The sequence below is a fragment of the Perca fluviatilis genome, chromosome 8, assembly GCF_010015445.1.
Source record: "Perca fluviatilis chromosome 8, GENO_Pfluv_1.0, whole genome shotgun sequence".
Taxonomy (NCBI): Eukaryota; Metazoa; Chordata; class Actinopteri; order Perciformes; family Percidae; genus Perca; species Perca fluviatilis.
The window spans coordinates 27,213,936-27,241,612 of NC_053119.1; the positions used below are offsets into that span (position 1 = coordinate 27,213,936).

Sequence of the window (27,677 nt, forward strand, 5' to 3'; positions counted from 1 at the left end):
TTTTACTTAAGTAAAGGATCTGAATGCTTCTTCCACCACTGGATAACACCCATTAAAATGGAGTGATCATGTCTGAATCAGGTGCTTTTCCCGTGCAAACAAGCATTTGCAAATGCAGCCGATCTTTTCTGTACCATCATGCTCTTATTCAGTGAGCACACTAATCTGAACTAAATCTAGAAGTACGGGTTACTCTAACCAGCAGTTATTGTGTTACTTCTTTGGCGCTGTAAAGAAACACAAAGGATTAATTCAATCGTGTGCTGTTTATCAGATGGAGAGAGAGGAGAGAGAGAAGAGTTGAGTCATATGATACGCAACATGAAAGCTGTAAAATAAAATAAAATGCTCTCAGGTCAAACAACATTTAGGAATAGAAACATTTGTGGTAATCAGTGCTTCTGCTAGCGGCCTCATATACTTTGCATCCTGATAAATGTGTTTCACATTATTCATATCATGTGAAGTTTTGAGAGTGTATCTGTTTTCTGACTTTTAATCACACAACATAGTCGGGAGGTGTTTAATCTGTTAATACTAAACTGCTCTGTTTGATAGTTAATAAGATATTTTGCTTGCAGATCTTCCACGCGAGATGTTTGTGTCAGAATTGCAAACAAAGACTTTGGAAGCGCAAACGAGAAAGCTGGGAGCAAAACTGCAAACGTGATGGAGAAAGCAAAAGACTGGTCATTGAGAAAGAAGCAGAGGGAACATAATATCAAACAAATACAATGCCAATAGTTTACGACTAGACAAATGCTTATGTCACCACAAATCAAATGTTGACTTTGATCAGCTGTAAAACAACCTGACACAGCTGTTACTTGTCATAGTACTTCTCTATAAAGCCTTGTGTAATGGCTCTCTCCAGCTAATAAACAGCACAACATAACTTTACTCTAAAAATTAAAACATTTCTTACTGATGTTGCATTCAAGGTCTAAATTGGACAGCCACCTGTGGTACACAATGTAAAGCACAACTTCTCTTTTTTTACACTGCAGTAAGGACAGTGATTGAAATATGAAACAACGACAGGCCATGTCTGTATATGTCATTCAAGTCTGCTTTATCAAGAACTGTGTTTGTGTGTTCTTGATGAAGCAGGCTCTTTATCTCTCTCTTTCAGTTTCTTACATTTAAATGCCCTCATGCCGTAGGCTACTTCAGCCACTTGTGCAGGAAGTGGGCGTGGCTTTTTTATTATCAGGTAAACAAATTATACCATTTGTTTTATGAGATGTCTAGACCTGTTTAAAAAGGTCAAAGGTTGATTTGATGAATGGATGAATCCATCCTAGTGAGGTAAGTGGACAATTTAACTATATATGTGATGAGGCATATTTTACTCCTTAACTCCACCAAGCAGCACCCAGTGTGTGAGCAGCCTGTACCACATTTTGCTTGTTTTGCCAAGTGGCAGTTTTGGAAAAGCTTCTCCTTCCTTCTTCCAGTTCGTTGCCTTTGTTTATTTCTTTGTGCCAACATTTAAAGGAACGTGTAACTTTTCCCGCTTCGGTCCCCCTACAGGTTGGAAGCGGAATTGTCCATTACATCACATTGTCCAGTTCATTCGAACTATAGATCCGAGGCGACCTCCAACTTCCAACCTGTAGGGTGACCGAAGCGGGAAAAGTTACATAGTGTTGCTTTAATCTGAAACCCTCCATTTTGTCTCCTGTTGATGCTATTGTTCGGTGTCTGTGCTGTACTATAACCTGGTTACAGTTGCTTCATTTGAGTGTTAATAAACACAACAAAGTCACAGTATGTGGCAATATGTCTCAGGTCTTAGCAAGTTACACATCCTACACCAGCTACATATTTTATCAAAGGTGCTTGACAGAAATTGGATTACAGTCCCAAACAGATCAGGGGCCTTGGATTAGAGCATTCTGTATACTGCTGTATACTAGTATAAATGCATTTGTTACGTCTTTTGGTTCAGTCTGGTTCAATTTCGTTTTACCCAGTGACAGCTTCTCGGTGATTTTGCTTGTAATGGCACCTTTTCATACAAAAAATAAAATAAAAATCCTGCTCATATTCTAAGATCCTGGAAAAACAACAGAAGCATTGTAGCATGTGAGGGTTGATACTGATTGCGTGACTTCGCTCAACCGCTTGATACAAGCGAGTGAAACTTTTAACAGGTTGACTGCAAATAGAAAAAGAGTGAATGACACTGTTTACTCTGCAGGCCCACATGTTGTTTTATGTCCCTGCTTCCACTATAAAAAATTTTTTTATAAAAAAACATGAAACACATGCAAAATCTATGTCTCTCTTTTCTGTGTTTGTGTTTGGACACGACCTATCTAACTAATAGGCTATCAGTGCACTCTGACAACTAGCGCACCCCTGTCAACATATTGGGTTTTAAAAAAAGAGAGAAGCAACCTGTTTTCCTTTGAGGCACATCATCTGTTTACCAGCAGTACATAAACCATAATGAACCCACCTTCCCACTCAGTAGCAGCAGCTAACGCGTGCTACTGAGGGAACAGCTTGCAGAGCTGGTGATCAAGCATCGTGATTAAGCACCAACTGCGAGAAAACGCTGCCTGTGTGCAGTCCAATTCAGCTCTGCACTGATTACAATCATCAGGGCCCCGTATGCTGCAGGGTTTGGAGGCACACCAACTGCTGTTTGAGATACAGACTTTTGCCAAAATTATTTATTCACTGGACATATGGGCTGCAATAAAAGAGCAGAGCTTTGAAAAGAGGAATGAAATAGGGCATTGGGAGCATACAATCAAATTACACTTTTCTACATCCTGCATGAACATTTTATGTATTTTGTTTTCTTCTAAAAACAAAGTTATTTCAGGGTCACGTTAGAAATGATCAGGTCTCAGTTGTGCAGGTCTTCGGTACCCGTAACCGCCTCTATGTGACGCTGTGGTGCACAAGACTACATAGAAGAACAGTAGAAGAAGAAACCAGTTCATAACAAAACGTCACATCCTCTGACCGCTGCTAAAGGTAATTCACGTTCTAATTAAAATGTTAATATAGGCTATTAGCTTTAAACTCTCCACGTATTTGCACACCTCTGTCAAACCGTAACTGATAGGCTATTAATTATGTTAAGTCGAGATTTTAACATGATGTCCCGCGATGCTCTTGTCTCATCTAGCAGGTAACGTTAGCAATATCAATCTTAAACCTAGCATGCTTCTTACAGTCCATGCTTCAAAAACAAAATACTTGAGTATTCAAGCAGACTTTTATTTTGAAATCGTTGACGTTATTTAGCTATCCGCGCAGCCTCTGGAAAATGTATTGACTCTGCTCAGCGGGACAATAACATTGACTGTGGATGATGTTTTTACATCGACGAGTTAGCTAGCTCATGCTTTCCCCCCCCCCTGAAACATCTCGCACCAGCTGTCTTCCCGTCGACCACGCAGCTTTTTTTCATTCTGGGTCAAAATGAAAACCTTTTTTTTTTTTTCAATGTTTTGGTCGTCTATTTCGACACTTGCTTTTTTTGACGTTTTGAAGCTTTTTTTGTCACTTTTTCCGATGTCTTTGTCGATTTTAGTTTTAATCGTTGTTTTTTTTAACGTTTTTGTTTTTTTAATCAAGTTTTTGAAGCTTTTTCTGAATTTTTTTGGCATTTTTTCCCAATTTTGTCACTTTTTCTGATGTTTTTTCCCCTCCACGTTCTTGAAGCATTTTTGTCACTTTTTCAACCTTCTATAAAAAATTTTTTTAGATGCTATAAAACCTAATAAAATACCCAAATATTTTTTTTTACAGTAAAGAACGTTGTATGGAACCATCAACGTTATTTTTTTTGGACAAATTGTTGAAATTTTTTTTTTGATATAGAGAGTTTTTGAAAATGAGTCAAATTTGACACGAGGACAACAGGAGGGTTAAGAATCCTGTGTTATAAAGGCAGGCTGTGATGAGAGACATAATCCCAAATAGCAGAACAAGTAAACAACTGGGTACCCTCTGTGTCAAAGCAGGGGGATTCAATTTCAAAGGGATTTTTAGAGATATCACTTTGCATAAAAAACTAAAACAATAATACAGGTAAGAATCCAAAGGTTTTCTAGTGGAAAATGCACAATGAAGATCGGGGTTGGAAAGTACTCTTTCATTACATGTACAGATCATTTGCCATTATCCCATTAAATAGTAATTTAGTACAATTACAACCCTCTGCATGCACAGATTCTCCATTACATCTGCAACCCATACTGCTGCACTGTCTGAGCCAAAGGGACAATTCTTTCAAGTTAATTCCCATGGAAAGTTTCCACCTTGAATATTTCTGGAAATTTGCAACCCTAATGAAGATACATTTTTGTCAGTCTGTCAATACTGGGACTTTGTTTACATTTACTTTTCCTGTTTGTGTGACTCAGTGACAAGTCAACGGGAAGCTCCAGCAATATCCCCTGGCTGTGCATAATGTCAGGAGGATATTGTTGTGCTGTATTATATTTCTGTGAATAGTGGAACAAATATTAAACCATGCCTGACAGAGCATCACCACAATTGTTTGATTAAAGTTAATAAATTAGCGCATCACTGCAACTGTCTGCTCAAGCTGTCATTATCTAGCTCCCTCTGCTACTTCAGAAGGAGCTAGTATTTTTAGTAAGAAAGCTGCCTGCTTGGTTGTCGCCCACTGAAGTTACTTCTTCTCTGGCTCCTTTTTAGGTGATCCGCTTCAGAACTTTGCATCAATGTTGCGCTTGATCGCAACATCCCTGTGCCTCCGGTGCCAACGTGCCACAGCTCTACCTTTACACCTAAGACCATGTGCAACACTGAGCTCAGCAGAGAACCAGCAGACCGTGGAGGCTCTCTACGATCTCTCTGTGGACCTCCAGAAGATCCGGAAACTTAAGGGCTGGGTCCTGCATCGGAGCCCAGCCTACACGAAGGAGGTAGCTGACATGCTGAAGGACATGGGAGCCTCGGTCTCTGTCGTTGCCCGGATCCTATCAGTTCACCCTGAGGCGGTCCTCTGTCCCCCGGAGGAGATGCAGGCTCAGAGGAAGCTGTGGACGTCCGTGTGCCCAAAACCGAAAGAGCTGGTTGGTATCATCGAGAAATTCCCAGCCTCATTCTTCACCTCGTCCAGCCACCACGACAACCAGCGGAACAACATCGCTTACTTCCAGAGCTTAAACCTCAACAAGCGAATCATCACTAAGCTGATGGCCAGCGCTCCCCAGAGCTTCAGCCGGCAAGTAGAGCAGAACGAGGTGATGGTGCGCACCCTCCAGCAGGCCTACCAGGAGCTTGGGGGCGAAGAGGCCAACATGAAAACCTGGCTTCAGAAGCTGCTAAGTCAGAACCCGTTTGTTCTCCTTAAGCCTCCCGAGGTGCTGAGGCAGAATCTGTTGTTCCTGAGAGACAAGGGCTTCAGCACGGCCGAGCTCCTCCACCTCCTCTCCAAACTCAGGGGTTATGTCACTGAGCTGAACCCGGACAGCATGCGTCGCACCCTGGCGTACTCCCGGGACACCATGGGCTGCTCGGAGACAGAGCTGCGGGACATGATCCTAAACTGCCCGGCTCTGCTTTACTACCCTGACGATATTCTGGCTGAGCGCTTTGAGAGCCTTCTCGGCGCCGGGATCAGCATGTCTCAAATCATAGAGACTCCGAGCGTTTTGGAGCTGACCACGCAGATAGTGAATCATCGCATTCAGCGGCTGAGTGTGCACGGTTATGACGTGAGGACAGGTAGTCTGGAGGTCCTAAGTGGCACTAAGAAGGACTTTGAGATGAGCTATGGAAAACTACAGCTACGTAGAGAGAGACCACTTTTTAACCCTGTCGCCCCTTTAATAGGAGATGACTGACAGAGACTAATGCAATTGAATTAAAGCTGTGTAAAAGTGTACTGTTCTTGTGATTATTTATATCTATATTGTATCAGTATCAGATTAAAGTGTCTTAAGGCTAAAGGCACACTCATTTCAAGCATTTCATTTATAATCAGTACACATAAAAAGCAGCACACTTTTACTGCAGGTGTAAATTCATGATGTAAGACATGAGGATGGTTATGTGAACAACTTCCAAGACTGATATCAGAAAGTGAGACAAATGCAACGGCATCTAAATATGTCAAGCTTTTCAGCGAAGATGTAGTCCCTTGCCAAATACATAATTTATCACTGCTTATTCAGAAGTTACCTCATTACAATGACTTCACATAATACGCTGCATGACATAACTGGGTAATAACAGACGTGCTGACTTGTCTATCAAATGAATTACCGAGTAGAAGTGAGGACAAACAAGGCTTTTTAAAGCTTTTTATTAACAGCCTGTGCAAGTGTCTCATTTTCACACAATGTTCTTGGCAGAACAACTGCTGCCCTCAGGGGGGAAATCTAACTGCATCTCGGATTTGTATTGTTACTTTACAGATGGAGACACACTTTTTGTTATACGCCATTTCACTACTGCAACGTCATTATCATTTCAAATGAATTCAAATGCACTCACACGATGGGATAAAAAAGAAAGGAAAATGAAGTTCCTTTTGATTTGGGAGTGGTTTATTTGAACGCACTCTGCTTTCACTTAATTTATGCAAAATAGATTTTCCATTATGCTTGGTTTTATTAATAAGGTTTTCCTGCCTGTGTGTCATTTGGAGGTAAAAAGACTGCTTTTGGGTTAATGCCCACATTTATTTTAGTGTAGGCCACAAAATCAATATACAATCTGCCTGAGCATTGTCTAACCAAGAGAGGGCATTGTAAAATACCACCCCTCTGTCTCATTTTGAATGTGTCTTAATGTTTCAAAGCCAGCAAAAGCCCTTGAAACATGCGTAAGAGTGCCTTTAATGGGAGTGAGCTCCACAGCTAATGAAGCCATGACTTTATGCCTCAAGGTTCCTTCGCCGTCGTAATGTGGACGATGGGGGTCACAACAAAGAGAGAGAGGACTCGTGTGTCCGGAGGGAGGAGGAGGAGAAGGGGGTATATATACTCGTTAACAACTTCCACTGCCTGACTGCATCCCTCACCAGGGCTCCGTAGTCATGGCGATAGCCACTGGGAAGATGATGAGAAAGTGAGTGCATCTGGTAATGAATTTGAGCTCGGCAGATGGATGCTTGACTCAAGTTCTTTTTTTTGAACCATTCACAACATGGAACCCCCGAAGGGGCTACACAAGTACCGCAAATACACTGCAGCTGATGCACGAAAAGGTTTCTAATTTTACACAGACATCAGTGGCATTTTCTTAAATGCATCATTTTGGCAAGGTTGTGTCTTTCAGTTGTGCTAAGCAGTAAATACGAGGAGTTAATTAGGATGGATCATGGTGAGGCAGAGGAGACAATTCCTCAGGTGTATAAGTGCAAGTCACCTCTATTTCTTACCCACTGTCCTCTTGTCCTCTGTTGCCGTATCGTCCCGCGCTGTGTTTTTGAATTACACAGACGAGCCAGAGAGGTTAATAAGAGGGAGTATAAATTGTCCTTTTTCATTTCAAACATGACACTGGTTGATATTAGCCCCGCTTAACAAATTGCTTTTATGGGTCATATCTCACCAGAAACAGATGACACCTGCAATAAAAGCTATGATTTCCAACTAAAGCCAGAGCTTGTGCGACCACTGCTGCAGTAAATATTCCCATTCAAAGTCAATGTGAGTTACATTTTTAATAAAAAATAATTTTTTAAAAAAAAAAAATAAAAAAAAAAAAAAAAATATATATATTTTTTTTTTTTTTTTTTTTGTTACTGAAATATTCCATAATACTTAAAGAAAAATGCTGTATTCACCACAAAGGAAAATCTAAAGTTCCAATATACGTTTACACACACAAAATGAAATTCAACCTGTGCAATACCCACCGTCTTGAATATTATGTGCAATATTCATTGTGCGTGCAATATCACTGTTTAGTAAATAGGCCTTGAATGTATATATTTTTTTTTATTGCTTCTTATATTTTGTTATTATAGTTTATTCTATTATATTCTATGTCTTCTTTTCCTTCATGACCTCTTTGATTACCTCTTAGATTTGTTATTAACTTATTTTTTTATTGTCATTTTTTTTTTTGCCCCTTACATTTTCTACTTAGTGTTTTTCTTTAATGGAGCCTCCCAGCATAAGCTTTTCACATGTTTGTGCGGTATAACCGGTGTAACAAAACAAAACATCTATCACCTGATATTGTACTTGCTCTGGTGTTTCTTCACTTTTATTAACATATGCATAACAAACTGGGATTTCATCTCAACTTCCCCCCACCCACGCCAGAAAGTTGTTGTTTTTTGTTATGGTCTCTCAAAAAGGGACTCCTACCTGCACCCCAATGAGATAACACCAATATACCGTCCATGCTGAGGGAGGAAAATAAATGTCACATTGATGGACGTTCAAAGCACAAAAGGTAAATAACTTCCTATATTGAACACTGCATCTGCGCTTCACAACTTTGAAACAGCTAGGCTCATCTGTCACTACTGGTAATTTTGCTGGTGGTGAGCTGCAGTCTGTTGGGATCATATCGCTGTTACTCCATCTTTTGAATCACTCACTCATTCATACCTTATTTTATAATCACATTGACCATTTGAAGCAGTGGTTGTCAATGCTTGTCCTTAGACAGACTCAGAATACTGTTCCTTTTTAGATTTACTAGCCCTGGTAACGTTCATGTTGGCTCACTGTCAAATCCCTTAGACACACTGCAGTCACACAGCCACAGCTCAGGTTAACGTTGGGCGAATGCTGTGAACCACATGAGGCCACCGAACTCCATATTATAATAAGGATGGCTGCGCTGCGTGCATGTTATGTAGTGGCACGGATGGAAAAACCCACTTAAATGGAGTGGAGATGGTGCATGAATCTGAAGGCATGACTTTAAATGACTGTTGGCAATCAAACAGTGGCCGGTAATGTTGCTGAAATGCAATAATTACGTGTTCACATTTTCACTGATGAAGGTGAATGTTGTCTGTCTAGTTCTCAGAAGAATTTAAGCAGATTGAGATCTGATCTGACGGGAAAGAGGGTGGTGATGGAAAGTCCCAGAAAACTCAAGAAACTTGAACCATTTAACCCTTGTGTTGTCCTTCGGGTCCCAGTGACCCGAAGGACAACACAAGGTTATGTACTTCCGTTTACTTTGTTGAGAATTGCTCTCTAAAACCGGTTTCTTTTAAAGTAAGTAAGTAAAGTTTATTTCTAGAACACATTTAAACACAGTTTAAGCTGACCAAAATGCTGTACAAACAAGAACTAAGGTGCTGTATTTACCCTTGTTTAGAGAGCAATTCTCAACAAAGTAAATGGAAGTACATAATCCTTGTGTTGTCCTTCGGGTCACTGGGACCCGAAGGACAACACAAGGGTTAAACCCCAAAAAGTGAAGTTGAAGAAAGACAAAGGTGTTTTCGCTTGAACCGTTAACATAAAGTCTTCTGGGAATTTCCACTCAGATCAAACCATAGACAGTCTATGTTGAGACGACTCTATAAGGTGTCATAGGCTTTATATGTTATTGTTTAGTTTTATTGTTCTGATCTTTAGTCAGATTATCTGTAGAACACATTTAAAAACAGCATGTTGATTGATTTTGTCAAAGTGCTTTGACAAAGGGGTTTAAAGTACATTTATTGAGTATTAAAAATCCCTGACCACCTTGTACGTCTGCTTCTTGTTACATATCTCTTTCCATTTACTGTTTACTGCTACTGTTGTATATAACTTTGATTTATTCTGTAGTAAAGTCAGTGACCATTATTATAACATCACTATTACCAGACCATCAATACCCAATAGATATTGAACTTTCTGAGACTGTTAATGCCCTGTGTGTGTGTGTGTGTGTGTGTGTGTGTGTGTGTGTGTGTGTGTCTGTGTGTGTGTGTGTGTGTCCAAGCTGGGATATGTTGTTAATCAGTTACCAGCAGCATAAAGCTTTCTGTTGATATGCCTCCATCTAGTGGCAGAAAGTATGACATAAAACCAGATGAATAAGGATTGTTTTATTAAAAATGAAAAATAAATTCAAAAATTGTCAGTTGTTTCTCCATTAAACAATTACGATTGATTTATTTTCATGAAAAACCTCGTAGATTCACAAAAAAAAAACTGCACAGTAAAAACCTTCAAAATACATGTATTTTCAGTTGTAATCACAACAAATTACAAGCTTTAAAATTTCCCCGTATCTTTCTCAATGACAAGACAGTCATAGTAGGACAATTCATTTGTTGCTTTCTAAACTGGCATCTGTCATGTTTGCTTAGAAAGGACCAGATCTGCTGTGACCACAGGCTGTCGCCAACGTAAGCAGCTGACTGACTCGCCGACAAGCATATTCTCTGTGCAGCTGCAATGTTACTGAGGAGGAGGGCGAGATGGGAACGCTGACAAGGTGAGCAGAGGGTGGCAGTTTTTATATCGGAACAGATCGTAATGTCCGACCAAGCAGCAGCGATGGAAGATACGTGCAAAGACTTTTGTAAACAAACTGGACGGCTGTTAAAGTGTCTGCGTTTCAAGTTTTTCATTGATTACAAAGAGTATAAAAGTCATATTTACACTCAACTATATTACAAAGAGTGTTAAGAAGACTGTGGATTTCCGTGAATTTATAGAAATATAGTGACGCACTGTGGGTTTGGCAGCATGTCTCTACAGTCTATCCAGGAGTTGACTTGGCAATACATCTTGAAAAGTTGTAAGGAATTTTTTTTATTTTTTTTTATGTATGTACTCTTTTACTCATTTGCTTTTATATGTGTGTATGAGGAGTCTACTGCAAACTAAATCTTTTACTTTTTTTTACTCGTATTAAATCTTTTTACTCGTATCTTACATACGATCTTTATGTAGGCCTATGTATTATCTTATTCTGGACCGATAAGAACTTTTTTGATGATGTGTGATAATGTGATGATGTGTGACTCTACTGAAAACAAAATCTACCTTCGGGTATAAATAAAGTAACTTGAACTTGAGGAATGAGTTATTTTGAGTGTTTTCTGGCAATCTATTGATTTTCTCTTTTAGCTGTCTACACAGCATCACCAATCTCTTTCTTGAACACTTGGAACTTGTACTTAATGCCGTTCTCCTCTTGAATTCCACTCGGTACATCAGGAAAACTAGTTTGGAAACAAAAGGAAAACGGTTTTGTGAGTTCATTAAAAAGGACAAAAACCTGTCCAATACAATATTATATAGAATAAAATAAACAATATCCATAAAATAAATGAGCTTTTATTGTGGAAGAAAACATACTGACGTAGAGCAGGTAAAAATACTCAGGCTTTTTCCAATACCATCCATAACGTATTGCCTCTAATGACAGAAAAAAAAGATAATACCAAAAACAAGGTAAGAATCTACCTTCCAGTGAACATAATATACTATTCAAATTCAGTGCAACTGAAGTAAGTGGTGATGTCAGCAAATCCTTTTGATCTGAACTATTTATAACAACGCAGTCTGATAGATAGTGCTGATGTCTACTTTGTAACTAAAGTCACAAAATCACTTACTCATTGGTCAAGTTTTTAAAAACAACTTTGCATGTAAAAATCCCTCTTTTTTTAACTGCTTATACCGTTGACTTTTCAACACCGACCTTTGAGACTCGGGGCCACAGCCTCCAGGTCAGGACGACGTGCACGCTAAATGGTCTGAGGATGAGATCAACACATACCCTTCTTGTTCTTTGAAGAGTTCTCTGTCAAACTCAGGGAAGAACACGTCACAGTCGAAGTCTGCCATGACGTCTGTCAGGTAAACCAAGTCACACCACGGGTGCTTCAGCGCATCCTGGTCATTAACAAGAAGCAACACAGATTCTGGTCACATTAACAGTAGTCTCGCTTTGCCAGACCCTCCTCCTTTGCAGAGGTGTATAGTCCAGGTGCCAGAAAGTAGAAATCCTGTCCAGCAGCTGTCCCAACCATCACTAAACCAGCTCCTCTACCAGGTAGATGAGCTCGTTAGTGAAAACACCTGTTCTAGATGTAGAGGCAGATCCAAAAACATGGCAGGATTTTTACTTTCTGGCACCTGGACTATACACGTCTGAATTTCAGTATTTGTGATGGTAGTTTTGTAAAGTAGATTAGAATTGTATTCTAAAGTACAGTTGCTGATATTTTAATTTGAAAAGTCTGTGTAGTGCATCCATGTCTCGTTTGGAAACTACTGTATACCGTCTAAGATGTGTTGGCTGCTGAACAGACGTGTATAGTCCAGGTGCCAGAAAGTAAAAATCCTGCCATGTTTTTGGATCTGCCTCTACATCTAGAACAGGTGTTTTCACTAACGAGCTCATCTACCTGGTAGAGGAGCTGGTTTAGTGATGGTTGGGACAGCTGCTGGACAGGATTTCTACTTTCTGGCACCTGGACTATACACCTCTGCTCCTTTGTATCAACTAATTTGGCAATGGCTTGAATGTAATGGACGTTCATTAATATAAAAAAGTTAAGCACTAAAGCTTTAACAACCTGGCTTTCTGTGTGTATGTACTGTAATTCTACACATTATGAGTTATAAATTAGCTTTTTTTGTGAAAGAAAATCCACTGCCATAGGAAGAAAGGAATCTAAGCTGAACAAGACAACTTGAATATTTGTGGCTCCAGATGGCACTGCCAATTTTCACAGTTTCCTGTTTCCTTCTTAGCAACCCTGCTGGTGCGAGCTCTTTTTAAAGGTGAAATTAACACTGGACTAAAGCCTCACTGTTAGCATGCTGTTCCTAGTTTGTGCCGACCACGCGGTCTCATAAAGGCCGCGCACGTCATTGAAAAAAGTGTTTAATTATTCTGACTGAACAGATTGATTTAAAGTTGAGTGGAGCTTAAAATGCTGGGAATGCTGGGAGGCCACCAACTCCATGTACTAATACAAATCCTAAAGGTGTAGGGCCCTAACTGGTCAATCCAGTCGTGCACTCAGCCATATATTCAATGACATGCTCAGACTGGTTTACCTTGTAGACCTGCGTCCCACCAACAATCCAGATGGTCTCAATTAGGTCAGCGAGGGGGGGCTGTGCAGCCAGGCGGACCGCACTCTCAAAATCTTGACACAGGAAGTGGGCGTGATCTGGAACCGTGCTGTGAGAGGAGAAATGCCCATTAGATTGAGAAAGATGAATGGCTGTGTAAACCTAGAATTTGTTTCTGGATAGATAACCCCAAACATCTACCTCCCCTTGTTGATGCAGGTGTTTGTGTGAGAGAGAGCACTCACTGCAGTGTCGTGCTCAGCACCACATGCAGAATATTGGCCATTGGGAACATAGATTTTGGGAGGGAGTACCAGCACAGTTTGCCCCAGACCATCATGTTCATCTTTCCTGAAATAAATAATAAAATATTTGACAATTAACTCCACATCTCAACTTTTGCAGCCCTCACGTCTTGTGGCACATAGTGCAGGACTGGGTTTCAAATGAATTGCACCCATACCAAAGGAGGGAAAATGTCAAGTAGGGGAGGATATGGATACAAACTTCTATCATGGCATGTTTAATTTCATTTCATGAAAAACTGTTTAAGGATAAATTAACCAAATTGGAATGTCCCATCATGGCTCCTTAATATTTAGAAAAGTAAAGATATATCATTTTGGTATAAGTACTAAAATGCAGGTGCTCCAGCCCTATATGAGGTGGTTATAATAATAATATAATGCGATATTGATGTTAAGGAATACCTGGTCTCGACACCCTTTTGACAGTGTTCAGAAAGTACTGGAATTCAGACCTGTAAGAGTCACAAATTAAAAAAACAAATTAAAAAAATCAGACAGCAAACAGTCAGCTGTTACTAACTTCTTAACCCTGTATGTACTGCTGCTTATAGTTTAACCAAGTGAAAAGGATGTATAGTTACATAACACTTCTAAACACATCTCTTCTTTTTATTTTACTATATTGTACAAGCTCCCCATGAGGCTCCAGAAGTACTGTCTACTAATAGCAGTACTACTACTGCTGCTACTTTCTGGTACAACCTACGGTCTATGGATACAACGTTTATCCCTGGTAACTTCAGCATATACTGCCAGTACCTGTTACATTTGCAACTAGTGTTCCTTTTACTGCGGCCTTTTTTGATTCATCAACTTCAAGGAAATTAAATTACAATTTTGGATGACTTTTGTTTGTCATTTGTCAGTTAGAAATACCAAACATGGTGTTGAGCTATAACTGCAATTGCTACTCTGTCTTTATTTCCTTTCCTGAGCAATGCAGGGGTGGGTTTGGGGGGTTAAACAAGTTAAAATGACATGGTCTTTTGTTACACCCTTGTGTTATCACTTCTTTTATGAAAATGTCAATAAAGAAATTACCAATACATGTCAGCTTCTCCTCTGGTCACAGCTGATTTCCTCTGTTTCATTGTATCATGTAGGCTAATTTTACAAAGTAAACTTTTTTCACACGTCACTCTTCTGGTATTCTTTACATTTATGAAGCAATTGATTAGCCTAATTAAAAAAATAAATCAATATAGGACTGTTACAATAATAATAATTAGCAGCTGCTTTCAAAGGCTAGGCTCATAAAACCTTTCCTCAAATCTTTAGGTTTGCAGATGATGGGATACAGGCTACAGTAATAGATTATAAAAAGTGATGAAGACTGGAAAGCGAAAAAAAAAAGATTGACTCACTAGCTGTCCTTCTACTCACATGTGGATACCATATGGTAGCATATAGAAGACAGTTGTAAGGCTGTATTGACACAGGCCTGTATTGACTGACATGTTTACATGTCCTAACAGACATCATCACAAAAGCTTTCACTCTTACGGTAAATTCCAGGGCAGTTTCCCGTCTTTGCCGATCCCCATGTCATTGCAGACCGCTGCTATGAGGCGAACAGGCTTCTTCTGCACTTTGTCCCGACCGTCCGGACTCATTTCCATCAAACTATTGCGTCAAAGTAAAACAGGCGCAGGATCAAAATCTGCAACACTTCGCGTCTGTCTGTGTGCGGGAACAACGTATTGCGGCTTGAACTCAACTATCACCGCCCACCGATCGGCAGCTGCTATTGGACACGTCGAGTTTCAGTCAGCGCATCCTTAATGTGAAAATGCAAAGGTCGCAGGAGGGAGAAACCCATATAATAAAATCCGATAAGTTTTTGACAAAGTCTAAATTATTAAAGGTCCATATTATGCTAATTGTCAGGTTCAAACTAGCATTTTGGGTTTCTACTAGAACATGCTCACGTTTTAATGTTCAAAAAACATATTCTTTTTCTTATATTTTCTGCCTGAATATACCTGTATTCACCCTCTGTCTGAAACGCTTTGTTTTATCGCCTGCTTCTTAAGACCCCCTCCCAAAAAAGCCCAGTCTGCTGCTCTGATTGGTTCAGCGTTTTCCGGGTCTGCCACATCTGCGATCTTGCCACTCTGTCATTACAGCCGGGGAATGACTGTAATGGCACCGTAGCAGCACTTTCTACCTATAGTTGTGAAATCCCAATCGTACCAAAGTCCTGGCGGCTCCTTTCTGAATACGGGCTTTCTCTGTGGACTGAGCATCGACATTCACAGTATTTATGTAGCACTTCAACCGGCTTTATAATAATAAAAAAGACATGGAAATCTCACTTTTTACAACATTTAAAGGCTGGGTGGTATGTTATGTACATTGTTGATTAAAAAAATGAATACAAACATAAGGTTGGTATTTAACAGATCAGCCCTAAAACAGATTAAGGCTTTACCTAAAACTATTGGTATAAATATCTGCACCTTTTAAGAAAACAGGATAAAAGGTCAAAACCTATGTAAAATTATGTAATATTCAACACACTATCTCAAATTAATTGGTTCAAAGTTCACATACAGTGCCAATAAAGAGTAGAACGACCTCCTGGACTTTCTCATGTTTTATTGTTTAACAACCTTCAGTCACAGTAACTCAATAGGCTTTTTTGACACTGCTTAACAAAAAACTCTTTAATGTCTCAGTGAAAACACATTGGTAGAAATTGATACAATTTGAGAAAAAAACTATAAAAAGGTAGTTTACATGTGGATAGGTACAGTATATATCAGATGGACAAGCTGCATGAGGTATCATGAGTACAAGTTTTCTTTATGCAAATCACTTAAAAGCACAACATTCAAAGAATATGTTTATTGAACAGGCGGGAGAGGAATGCTGGAAGAAAATGACATTCATAAGTGTATATATAATTATTTTTACCACTCAATGCACTCTTAATGCTGACCGTTTATTTCTAATGTGACTTCTGCTCATTCTACAGCTCTGACACTTAAAACTCGATGCAGCAGATTTAAACATTATACTCAAGAACTGCATTTAGGTCTTACACTGTCCCATAATGGAGACATGGAAATCACTATGGTTTTTAGTCAAAGTTAAATGTACTTACTGATTGAATATTATCTGTGATAAATAAAACAATAGACTTCCTTTCCCCTAAGTGGCTTTGTCACTTGCCAGGCCGCCATTGTAAATAAGAACCTGTTCTTCATGATTTGCCTGTAAAAAATAAAAGGTGAAATAAATTAAACTAATCAACTTTCTAATGTGTATGTATGGTGTTCTATTAGCTGCAATATACCAGCAGCGTAAAACGGACTTCACCAAATCAGGACCAAGCATAAAAACATAAAAAGTGGTATAGTTATGGTTTGAAGGAATTGTACCACATTTCATATGCAAATTAATGTCATAGTTAATAATAATATATTATATATATTATTGTATGATTTATAGAAGCCTCTTTTAAAACCAGCATGGGCAAGTGACCAGAAAACATTACAAACACATTCAGTGAGAGCAACATGAACCAATCAAAAACTGGTCCGGACCAGGTTAGTCATGCATCATAAGTTACCCCGGCAATCTAGCCAGATTTAAAGAGAGCCACCTTTGTGACAAGGAAAACCCTGGCTTTAGACTCAAAATACCTCGCTAATCCACTAATCTCGCTTTGTGGTACAGCCCTTAGAACATTTTGAGTTTTGGTAACACATTATTTACAATAGGAGTTGTGAAACCACAGAACCAAATATGCAAAAGTTGGAAATAAAAACAATAAATATGTAGTTAATGTATGATGGCATTTGTAAGGCCTGCTTTATTATCAAACCTGATAGTCTTGCTTCTAATATTCATTACAACTACACATCAGAATTTTATGTACTAAAACTCTGAAAAAAACAAACAATTCCTGACAGTGTGACTTTAATATAAGTATATGAAATGTTTGGATGATTGCTTTTGAGAAAAATTACAACTGTATGTTATCCAGATCATCTTGTGTCAGTCTCTCCGGATTGTGTCTTAAGTTCCCATCACTCAGATCGGAACCAGATTTTGACATTTGAAATACCGAAGCCGAACATTAGCAAAATGTTCAGCTCACTATCTAGGAGAACTGATGCCTTGATAAACATTTGGCTGATTTAATAATCGGCCGAATGACACAGTTTCACCCAAATTATGTCCTGGCCTGACTCATGTGGGTGTTGAGGGGAACAAAGGGTGATTATGATTAGTGGTTTCAACAGTTTTACAGTGACATACTGTAGATGAAGACAATAATTGACTCACAACACCCTGAGATGTCAAGCTTTCATAGATCAATTGTTTTTGTCTTTTATACCCTGCAGTTCAAAGGTTCTTTGTCTTCGATATTAGTATTTCCTCTGAATTCCTTCCTCTGTTCCTGAGATGTGTGATGTCTCTGATCCTGAGACCATGAATGTTATGGATTGTTAGTTAAAGTTACAGTTACTGTGTGTCAGCTGAGAGCACTGCAGGAGAGGTATCCTGCAGTGCCATCCCTTTGATCCAGACTGCCAGAGGGACCCTTTGTATTCTGCCTTTTGCATACTATTTGCTCTCTCTCCAGGATTTACAGTTGCTTTGGGTTGGAACCTCTTCACGGCGCCGCTTCTGTGTGGAGTGTCCTCTTTCTGTGTTAAAACATGACGTACAGAACACACGTCAACAGATTATTTCAAATTCACTTGGCATCAACTTACATTTTGTTTGGTGAATTGGATATGAAAACACTTCAATACTTTCAACAGTGAAGGGAACATACCTATGAAGTTATTACTTGCTTTTGCAAATGCAGCAACTTGGCCCAGGGCATTTTTATTGTTTATTCAATATTTCTGGCTTGTTCTTAGGAGAGAACAAGCCAGTTATTGAACACTTACGTTCAATAATAACGGCAAATATTCAGTTACCAGTTCTCAAAGATTAACAGCAATCCTGCAGGCCAGGGATAGCAAATATTTGATAACACCCTGATCCGAGTCTTGTGGGTATACATTTTAGCCATGAGTGCGATGACTTTGAGTTATTAGTATCTTGTTTGCATTGTACAATTTTAAATGTATGTATGTATTAACATGCAAAGAAATGTATTCTAACCAATGACAATGGTAACCATCCAACCTACAGTATGTACTGTACCTGTTCGAGATGTTAACGGGTACTTGAAGATGCCTTCAGTGGACCCTCCAGGACCTTGACTGGTCCCCGTGTTGACTCCTCTGACATTACTGCCATTTGCACCGTTGTTGGGATTGGCAGGTACTGTTGCCAGCAGGCCTGCAAAGGGACCAAAGCATTTTAAATGACCCAAAAGACAACATGATAAAGAAACATTGGTTCTTTACTTCTGGGCTTATCAAAGTGTTTCTACATGTGCCAGCCATTTTGGTGCTTGTATAGTTGCTACAAAAAAGCAGGGCTATTACCAGGTTTCAGTAATGTGTAACATGCATTCATCAGGCGAAGCAATTGCACTAAAGGCGCTGACACACCAACCCAATTATTGGCTGTTGGACAGTCTGGCGAGGTCGGTGACTCGAGTCTGTTCGGTGTGTTCCGTGCCGTCGTCAGTGGGAGGAGCCGTCGGCGTTCATTTTGGCCGATTTTACTTGTTGAATCGGCCAGTGGGCAGTCGGACTCAATGACCAATCTGATTGGAGGTATTTATTTGGATTGGTGGTCAGTATCTTACTAGCCATTGTATTTTCTTCCGTTCAGCGAGTAATGTTTTCTGATGAAAACAATGACTGATGACAGCGTGCTCTGTGTTTACTAGGTCTAGAGAGATGTTCTGTCATTTCCGGTTTTCATTTTTTGGGCGACAATACAGATTAGTGCTGCCTGCTGTTATGGAGACGTATTACGTCTCGCACACGTCGGGTTGGTGTGTCAGAACCTTTAAGCAAACAGCATGTTAACTTTTAGATCTACTGTCCATTGTGGTGTATAGGGTTGGGCCTCATAACAGGTTTCATAGGGAATCATGTATGGGAGGAACGACTAAAAAGTCAGAACTATCAACAGAAAAACATTTCCTTTGAAAAAAAAAATCAATGGCATAAATAAAGGTAGCATTCCAAATATTTATAAAGACATAAAAATGATCGCATGAGCGTGTGAGTTTGAGGTAATCAATATCTGGGTCATGTCCCTACCCAGTCCTCTGTAGCTGGAAAGCCGCTGGTAAATTTGCTTCATCCGCTCTATGTTGATCCGGCTGGCCTCAGCATGGTTCACCATGGGCCCGGGGTAGTGGACTCCTATGATGCACTTGGCTGCCTTCTGGACTTCCTCTGGGGCATTCCAAGGATCATAGATGTATTTGGCTGGAAACCCTCTCAATATGGGCAAATAACGCCTGGGAGCAGAGGAAGAAAAGAATGAAGACGGACGTTGAGGATAAAAGATGGGTGGAACATGGTAGGCTTGGGAGGTATTAAGGTATTACAGAATACCAGGGTATTTGGAAAACCCATAGGTATGTTAAGGAGGTGCAGACGCTCCTTTTTCTATTTAACCGATACGGAGATGCTGTATTGAGGCTCCTTTAAGCTCCAGTGCATAGGTTGTGTGCGTAACATTAACGAGAGAGAGATAGAGCATGTGACGTTGAGTGTGAAGTTAGCAGTGACATTATAGTTGTGAACGTAGCAGCGCAGTGTTTGTGCCATAGTAAAGTTAATGTTCAAACCCCATTAATACTGACCGTGAAAGCTCAATTTTTCAACTGACTGTAAATTAAATCAAATCATTGTTTGTCGTGATTGTATTTGAAAGGCTAGGGCTTTTATATTCATGCGATGCAGATGAAAGTACTGACTGACCGTATGTAGTCCCCATTGGGGTCTGTGCGTCGTCCAAATCCCACAGGGCAGTAGCAGTGGAAAAACTGCTGGAAAAATGAACTGCAAGAAAGCCACATCCAGCTGCCAGCATTGACACTCCAGTCCGCATCTATAAGCAACTCTTCAAACACCTGTACAAGACACAGACAGTGGACAGTTGAGAGAATGCATGGTAGTCATTTGAATCATAGCGAGGAACATCAGGACACCAGCTAGGCACCTTCTTCTTTTAACTCTTTACTCTTCTTTTTAATAACATGAAGAACTGTAGCGATTGATGGAAAGTTAGATAATACTCAATGCCTATTTTCTCTTGTCTTACCTTCATGCCTTCCTCCCAGCTGACCCAGAGGTCCCCCCTGGTGAGGAAGCAGGCCACAGCGTGCCTTGCCAAATGATGGATCCACCCCTCCTGCCTCAGCTGGGTCATAATGGCGTCTATCCAGGGAAAGCCTGTCCGTCCCTCTGCCCACTTGGCCAACGCCTGTGGGTTTCGGTCCCATGGGATCGCTACACAAACAGGGTTTCCCTCCATCTTGTCAAAGCAGGGGTTGTTGGTAGCAGTCGTATAGAAGAACTCCCTCCACAGCAGCTGGCCATACAAGGAAAGAGGTGGGGTGCTGTTCTTCTTGACCTGATGAGATCAATTTGAAAAAAAAAGGAAAGAAAAAGGTTCTAGATTGTTAGTAATCATGAATAAAAATGCAGATGGTGCAGACTTTTAAATGCTTATATTAACAGTGTATTGCCTCGGCTTATGAAAAAACAAAAACGTAAAAACAAGTAAAAGTAAAAAACAAAACGTGATAAAAACGTAAAAAAGTCTTATTCCAAATATAAATTTTCATCTGTGGTCATTCGTACCTTCCTGTACAGATCATCAAGTTTGAAGTAGAAGAGCCGACAGGAGAGACATCCAAAGCGCAGGTAGGGGCTGAGGCCTGTGGGACTGGATAGCAGGGAGTTGGCATTCATACGTGGACGTTCAAAGTTTGCCACCCATGCCTAAAAAATGATGGTCAGTCAGCTTTAACTTTAAAAATCCCACTGTGACTGCTGAGAGAAAATATCCACCCGAATACATGAAAGACATCAGATAAGATGAATGGCTGAGTTTCAGGCCTCAAAAAAAGAGGCTTAAAGGTGCTATAGACAGGATTGTGAAGATCCAAGACTTAGCCAAAAAATTTGATCAACAAGTTCTCAGTCTCTCCCCCCTTTCCGCTAAAGCCCAAAACGGTCTCCTAAGCCCCTCCTCCCACAAGGGAGCCCTGATTGGTGCATCTGAACAGGGAGCGGTGGATTTTTGCAAATCGCACTACAGGCTGTAGGTGGTGCCAGAGGAGCCGGATTTTATTTAAATTACCCGTTTCATGTAATGCTACTGGAACATAGGGTCAGTTTCAGCAAATATGACAGCAAATTAGTTTTATAAGTCTTAACTGCTGCACCTTTAAAAGTGGTGAAACAAAGACGCTGTTAATGGTGACATAACATACAACTGGTGGAGTTTGTCACTTGAAGCGAGTAGAATAAATAGGGTGTCTGCAAATCCTGGAAACGTCTTGCCAGAGTGCGTTTTAGCCTAAATCTTCAATTCAGTTCTAGCAATCTTTCATCTTTGAGGTTTATTGGTTTTCTGTTCTTCTGCTGAGAAACTAATCCAGCCATCCAGGTTTTCTGTGTAGTAAAATGTCTTTTTACCTTTCTCTCCAGATGCCGCTCTAGCCTGATGAGGGCTTCTGTTTCTCCACCTGGCCATACTGCCGTGGTTAGGCCCTCTGTCTTAAAACCTGAAGAAGCAAAATATACAAGAATAGATTCAAAAACGGTTCAAAGTCTGTGACTATGACACTGAGATATACACAAACACTTACCAAGCTCTTCCAGGGAGGGCACCCCGAACTTGTCATCATGGTGTTCACCGATGGGTGTGGCACAATTTTTAATTGCATCCAAAGTTATCATGTCTGCAGGCAGCTCCACAGCATCCATACGGTTAATGAGGGCCTGGAAGCGCTTGTAGGTAAGAGGAGACTGACCATCATTGAGTTCTATGATCCTTAAGGAAAGAAAAAAGTAAAGGGAATCAGCACGTCTTCACACACACAAAGACAGAGCAGGCATTGACAATCCCCAACAGGTTCATTACAATGGGACATGGATTTCAACGAATAATGTATAGTCACTCACTTGTCCAGATTGTACAGGGTGTGTGCAGTCCGCACTGTGACCTCGACCCCAGCCTCGCTGGCTAGTTTTTGGATGGCAGCATCACGTTCCTTGCCAAACGGCTCAGAGTCATACTCATAAGATAAATGGTTAATCTGCCATTCCTGAGGAACAGGAATAGAAACAATTCATTGTTTTATTCTGTTGAAGAATGTAAATGATGGACTGATAAGAGTGACAGAGACCACAATGTAGACGGCAAATCTTCTACTTATTCAAATATCATGAACAACAAATTGGTTCAGAGTGATTGACCTTAAACTTGGGTCAAAGACCACATGTAAGGGCTCTTGATATGTAGCTAGGGCCACAAGTGATTTTTTTTTAATGATTTCTAGATTGCTATTAGAGATTTTTCTCTGAAAATCAATGAAATTTCTATGTAATCAATTTGGAGGGCCATTGCAAGTTCACTGAAGATCTGGAACGAGCTTGATGAAAACTTGCAATTTTCGCATTCTGTCTCCATCTTAAAGAAAAGTCTGAAGGAAATATTGCTTATAACGTGATTGTTGAATATTTTCTAAGTGTTATATTTTTACTGGGATCGTCTGTATTTTGTGGTATTTGTCTATGTTGAGTCTATTGTAAATTGAGTTTTTAAGTGTCTGTATATTCTCTGTTGTATGTTAATTGTTATCGGGCCCCCTCCGAAAAGCTTTTTGTAGCTTATTTGGGGTTCCCCCATTTCACGCGGCGTACATATGATCATTGTACCTTCTGAAATTGTGTTTTGATGATACGATGATGATGTTTGAACAAATAAATAAAATAAATAAAGTATGAAAATCTTATATTTTTTTCAGCCACTGTTAAATGAGATGTAACATTGTGTTTATTTATTATTTAAAAAGTTACAGTTTATTTCATAGCAAAGCTAAGTAGAAGACTGCTACTCTATTCCATCGCTCACACCTTAAACATCCGAGGGAAGACATCTGTAGGCTGGCCTCTGATGACAAACAAGCGGGAGTTGAGTTTGCGCAGGCTGGCATCCAAGTCCTCTAAGCATTGCAACAAAAACCTGAAACCAAACAGACAGACGGCTCAATTAATACAGCTGAGAGGACCTCCCACCAGAGACCACGGTTACACTAAATGGAATCATGAGACCACTGATCATAGATGCAGATCAGTTGAGGCGGATCAGTTGAGGCTGTGTCGACCCTCCTGATTGTACTTAAAGATTAAGATGCTTGGATATGCAACTCTTGCTTTAGCAAGGCTCAGCGCTTCAGACTGTTGCTTAGCATGTGCGGCAGTTCAAATTAATTCGGTTGTACATCTGTCGCGATCTAGAACAACAAGACTCAAAGTTTGGAATGGGTGTTTTTCTAATTAAAACTTGATATTTTAAACATAGCCTAATCATAAGGTTCAAACAAATGACCACATAAATTAAAAATGCAAATCATGACCAACATGTGATATAGATAAAATACTCCATACAGACTACAGAAAGACAAATCTCTCATCAATGAAGAGAGTGCATGAAGAGGAAGATTCAAGTGTTTTAGTGTGAACAGGCAGCCCTCTTGTGGTGAAGTTATTTTACACACTTGCTTAGACTCTCCTTCTGAAAATTTACTAAACTGTTACTCTATCATTCTCCTCTGCTGGGTTCTCAATAATTGTTATTACAAACAAATCATCACATAATTTCCCACACTCACTACATTAAAACAGTGCAACAGCAGCCGTAATCTCAAAGCACCGACAAGTTTACAACGTGTATGCATGGCAGGGCACTACAATTGACAGAATTAAGATGAGAGAGAGCACTGCCATTCAAAAGTCAACTGATTCCGATACGGTTAAATATAAAGGTGGTATGCAGAAACTGAGCAGTTATTCTGACCACCATCAAAACTTTGAAAAGGCTGACAAGGTGGTCACAGTAATGTTGGAAAATCAATAGAAATAGTGTGCAAATATTAAATGAGGTGGTGCAGCTGACTATAAAAGGGGGTGGAGTTGGGGGGGGGGGTCTGGTGTGTGTGTTTAATGTCAGGTCAAAACAGTGACAGTATGATATAATGACCATTACAACACAATGACCCAATTTCTCAGCCCTCCATTCAGGACTGAGCATCAGAGGGAGTCAGCGGGCAAAATGTACCGTCATCGTGGTAACCAGGCAACGCTTATTGCCTGGAGCCTTTACACAAGTCTTCTCAGGACATCAAGGTTAAAGTTAGGCCTACACTTCTTTCCAAATAAAGAAAAAGGATGGACTACAGTCTGAATGTCTATGGACAGGTTTGTAAAAATATTTAGATTTTATTACAGGTTCATTTCAGTAAGCAGCCCATTAGAAAAATGGAGGGTTTAACATATTATGTATCAACCATAACCCCACATCTTGTGAACCCGAATTAAACTATTACTGATCGTCCTAACACTGATTAACAACACTCCAAAGAAATGTAATGTCAAGTTGTCATGACAAATACATCTTCTGGAAATGTCATCCTGGTTAATGTCAAGTTGTCATTACAAAGACATCCCAAACAAATGTAATGTAAGCTTGTCATGACCAAGACAACTTCTGGTAATGTCACTTTGATTAATGTCAAGTTGTCATAATCAAGACAACCCAAACAATGTCAACTTGTCATGACAAAAAACGAATAACACTTAACATACCTGTCAAGTATCCCCTTTTGGCCGGGAAAGTCCCGTATTTTACCCTTCTTTCCCGCCGTCCTCCCGTATTAGTATTTTCCCGTAAATCTCCCGTATTTTAACCTGCGTTATTAAAAAATAATAATAGCCCGGGCCCGAGCGGAGTAAAAAAAAACAAAAAACATTCCCAATCTGAGCTCTGTCACTAGCCTCGCGATAACTGCCACCTGCAGTAGCCTACTACAGGTACTGTAGGTGGCAGTTGTCGCGAGGCTAGTGTGTGAGGTCAGATGATGAGAGACGGATGATGGACGCTTCGACAGAGACGGTGCGCTGCCAAAACTTCTGAAGGCTTTACTATGCATTCCCCATAGCAATGCAAGTTCAGAAAGGGTGTTTAGCATGGTACGAAAGATTGTTCCAGAGAATAGGAGCACGTCATACAACAGAACTGTTTGCGCTCTACTCTCATGTAAACCACTCTGTAAACCGCTCTGGCCCCGCCCACTAATACACTCCTTCCAAAACAATCTTAAAGAATGCAAAGTCTGCAACAAATTTATACAATAACTCATTAAAAGAGTAAAGAAAAGTTATGTGAAATGAAAAGAAAAACTGTAAAAGAAAAGCAATATGAAATGAAAAGAATGTGTGGAATGAAAATAAAATGTAGGCTAAATGTAAAGACAAGCAATGTTATAAATTGTAAATGTTTTCAGCATTCTGCATCAAGTGGTGATTTTAGCTTTCTTGTACACCTGTCTTAAAATGTAAGGGATACTGGAGCTTGGTTGGGGTGGTGGGACTGCTTGCGGGGGGCGCCGGAAAATTTCCCTTATTTTCAAATCCAAAACTTGACAGGTAGGCCTATGACACTTAATGACAGTGTCATGTCACGATTATGTCGATACCTTCAAGTAAAGTGTTACCAAAAGATAAGTTTCACCCTTTTTGTATTACAGTAGGCTATTTAAGAAATGTACAACAATAATGTAGCATACTGTACTTTTAAGAAAAACACACACAATAGTAGCCTAAATGTTACCCTGCAAAAATACAGCACATTTGGACAGACACTGTGGTGGTTAATCAGTGTTAGGAAGATCAGTAATAGTTTAATTCGGGTTCACAAGATGTGGGGTTATGGTTGATACATAATCTGTTAAACCCTCCACCCAATTAAGTCACTCCCTCTCGCACTTGGCATCTTCCAAATTCTGACATCCCACCCCTTAAGTTACCTCCATCTGTTGATGCCCACGTTGGAGGACCCTGCGAACCAGGGGTCCAGGATGTAAACGCAGCGCAGGGTGTCCGCATCCCGGATAGAGTCCCGTAGAGACGGGTTGTCGTGCAGCCGCAGTCCCTTCCTAAACCAGTGGATGGTGTTGACCACCATGTCGCCTGTCTTCTTTACTATCCCCGGCGGAGGTTAGAAAAAGCGGAGGGGGGGGGGGTTCTTAAAAACAACAAAAAGACGTCCTCTTGCGTTGTTTAGGTAACAAAATAGTCAAATGTCCATTCACGTCCGAGAACGAAGACGCTTTTAACCTGGTCAGTGGATAAACCTTGCTCCATAAATGTATCCACAGAGTTGAGTCTCCTCGCCAGCGGCTGCATGTGTGACAGAGGCCAGGTACCCACAGCAGACGCGAGAAAAACGGCACAATTCTTGTCTTGATTAGTAACAACGATTAAGTAAACACATTTAACGGAATTGCGTTCCGAGGAGGAGGCCAGCAGCGATGTCTAAATTGTTTTGATATTTGCGTAAGCTGTCGCACGAAGCGGTGAAACACAAGCTATCTCGCAAAAAGTAGAAAATATTTCCGGTTTGTAGTGATAGTCTACAAAGTTAACGCGCGCTTAACCTCACTAACACGTTAAACATTGTATGTAAATTGTAACGCCTGGTGAATCTCTGTGTGGTAAACCCGTCTGACACGCAAGAGCAAGACAACATCAACACCCAGAGGAAGGAATGGAGCGCTCTGATTGGTCAAAATCAGCAGTTATACAACTGTTTCTCTGTCACGTTTCCATAATGTGCTTTCTTACCACTGCTTACACAACCTGATCTGTCTTGAAGTATATATGCCTATGTCGATATTCAGGGGTATAAATACATATATAAAATTACATTTTTACTAGTCAGAATGTATTTTGGATAGTCAAAATTACCATATCTGTCATTAGAGGTTTGAATATAGTAAGAAATTATAGATATCTGAAATGCTTGTTCTCTCAACATTTTGTGTCAGGGTTCACTTTTGGAAAGCAGAAAACAAACCCTAAACGTTTCTGATAAATACAGCAGCTAGGCCTAATGATTGATTGGTTTGGAAATGAGTAGGCTACATGGTCGACCCAGAACTACCCGGATGAGCACATGCCGTGCGGGCGATATTACGAATCCCACTATGGCCACGCCAAGACCCGCCCTTCAATAGCATTTATTGGCCAGGCGTCCATGAGAACGCAAGGTAACGTAACCCCATTTGTTCAGGTCCTATCCCCTGACCAATCGACTATCCTAACCTTAACCACTCGAGGTGAAATGCCTAACCCCAACCAATCAAGCTGCTTCGTAGGGCGGGTCTTGGCGTGGCCATAGTGGGATTCGTAAATTTGCGTGCGGG

At 40.2% G+C, this 27,677-nt stretch overlaps 3 protein-coding genes across 5 annotated transcripts; 1 reads left to right on the forward strand and 2 right to left on the reverse strand.

Annotated features, from left to right (window-relative positions):
* Positions 1-2,872: 2,872 nt before the first annotated feature.
* On the forward strand, positions 2,873-5,881 carry mterf2 (mitochondrial transcription termination factor 2). Of its 2 annotated transcripts, none has more exons than XM_039807391.1 (2): positions 2,873-2,991; positions 4,687-5,881. In XM_039807391.1, the coding sequence occupies exon 2, from the start codon at positions 4,713-4,715 to the stop codon at positions 5,838-5,840; it is 1,128 nt and encodes a 375-aa protein (XP_039663325.1). In that variant the 5' UTR covers positions 2,873-2,991; positions 4,687-4,712; the 3' UTR covers positions 5,841-5,881. The 2 variants fall into 2 exon arrangements, with proteins under 2 accessions (XP_039663325.1, XP_039663324.1); XM_039807390.1 differs by lacking the exon at positions 2,873-2,991 and adding an exon at positions 3,001-3,148.
* A 4,145-nt stretch (positions 5,882-10,026) lies between these two features.
* zgc:153031 (uncharacterized protein LOC557552 homolog) lies at positions 10,027-15,437 on the reverse strand. Of its 2 annotated transcripts, XM_039807473.1 has the most exons (7): positions 14,813-15,437; positions 13,712-13,761; positions 13,247-13,352; positions 12,984-13,110; positions 11,695-11,810; positions 11,271-11,330; positions 10,027-11,134 (listed from the first exon to the last, which is right to left on the reverse strand). In XM_039807473.1, exons 1-6 carry the CDS (start codon positions 14,926-14,928, stop codon positions 11,294-11,296), a joined length of 552 nt encoding a protein of 183 aa, XP_039663407.1. In that variant the 5' UTR covers positions 14,929-15,437; the 3' UTR covers positions 10,027-11,134; positions 11,271-11,293. The 2 variants fall into 2 exon arrangements, with proteins under 2 accessions (XP_039663407.1, XP_039663406.1); XM_039807472.1 differs by lacking the exon at positions 11,271-11,330 and having other exon boundaries at positions 10,029-11,134; positions 14,813-15,433.
* Positions 15,438-15,890: 453 nt separating this feature from the next.
* On the reverse strand, positions 15,891-27,003 carry cry1b (cryptochrome circadian regulator 1b). Its single transcript, XM_039809245.1, has 11 exons — positions 26,280-27,003; positions 23,329-23,437; positions 22,375-22,517; positions 22,059-22,243; positions 21,886-21,974; positions 21,046-21,186; positions 20,504-20,815; positions 20,161-20,312; positions 19,492-19,694; positions 18,476-18,613; positions 15,891-17,967 (listed from the first exon to the last, which is right to left on the reverse strand). Exons 1-11 carry the CDS (start codon positions 26,435-26,437, stop codon positions 17,885-17,887), a joined length of 1,713 nt encoding a protein of 570 aa, XP_039665179.1. The 5' UTR covers positions 26,438-27,003; the 3' UTR covers positions 15,891-17,884.
* Between the last annotated feature and the right edge of the window lie 674 nt (positions 27,004-27,677).

Bases quoted from the DNA above. Each gene is read 5' to 3' on its own strand.
- mterf2 (XM_039807390.1), top strand. From the start codon at position 3,127: ATGCTCTTGTCTCATCTAGCAG. The intron at 3,149-4,686 runs GTAACGTTAGCA...GCTCCTTTTTAG, and splicing joins GCTCTTGTCTCATCTAGCAG to GTGATCCGCTTCAGAACTTT.
- zgc:153031 (XM_039807472.1), bottom strand. From the start codon at position 14,928: ATGGAAATGAGTCCGGACGGTCGGGACAAAGTGCAGAAGAAGCCTGTT. The intron at 13,353-13,711 runs GTATTCCTTAAC...TATTTATTTCAG, and splicing joins CAAAAGGGTGTCGAGACCAG to GAAAGATGAACATGATGGTC. The intron at 13,111-13,246 runs GTGAGTGCTCTC...CTCCTCTCACAG, and splicing joins GTGCTGAGCACGACACTGCA to CACGGTTCCAGATCACGCCC.
- cry1b (XM_039809245.1), bottom strand. From the start codon at position 26,437: ATGGTGGTCAACACCATCCACTGGTTTAGGAAGGGACTGCGGCTGCAC. The intron at 21,187-21,885 runs GTAAAAAGACAT...ATCATTTTTTAG, and splicing joins AGCGGCATCTGGAGAGAAAG to GCATGGGTGGCAAACTTTGA. The intron at 17,968-18,475 runs GTACAGTACATA...GTTTTAACACAG, and splicing joins CCCGTTAACATCTCGAACAG to AAAGAGGACACTCCACACAG.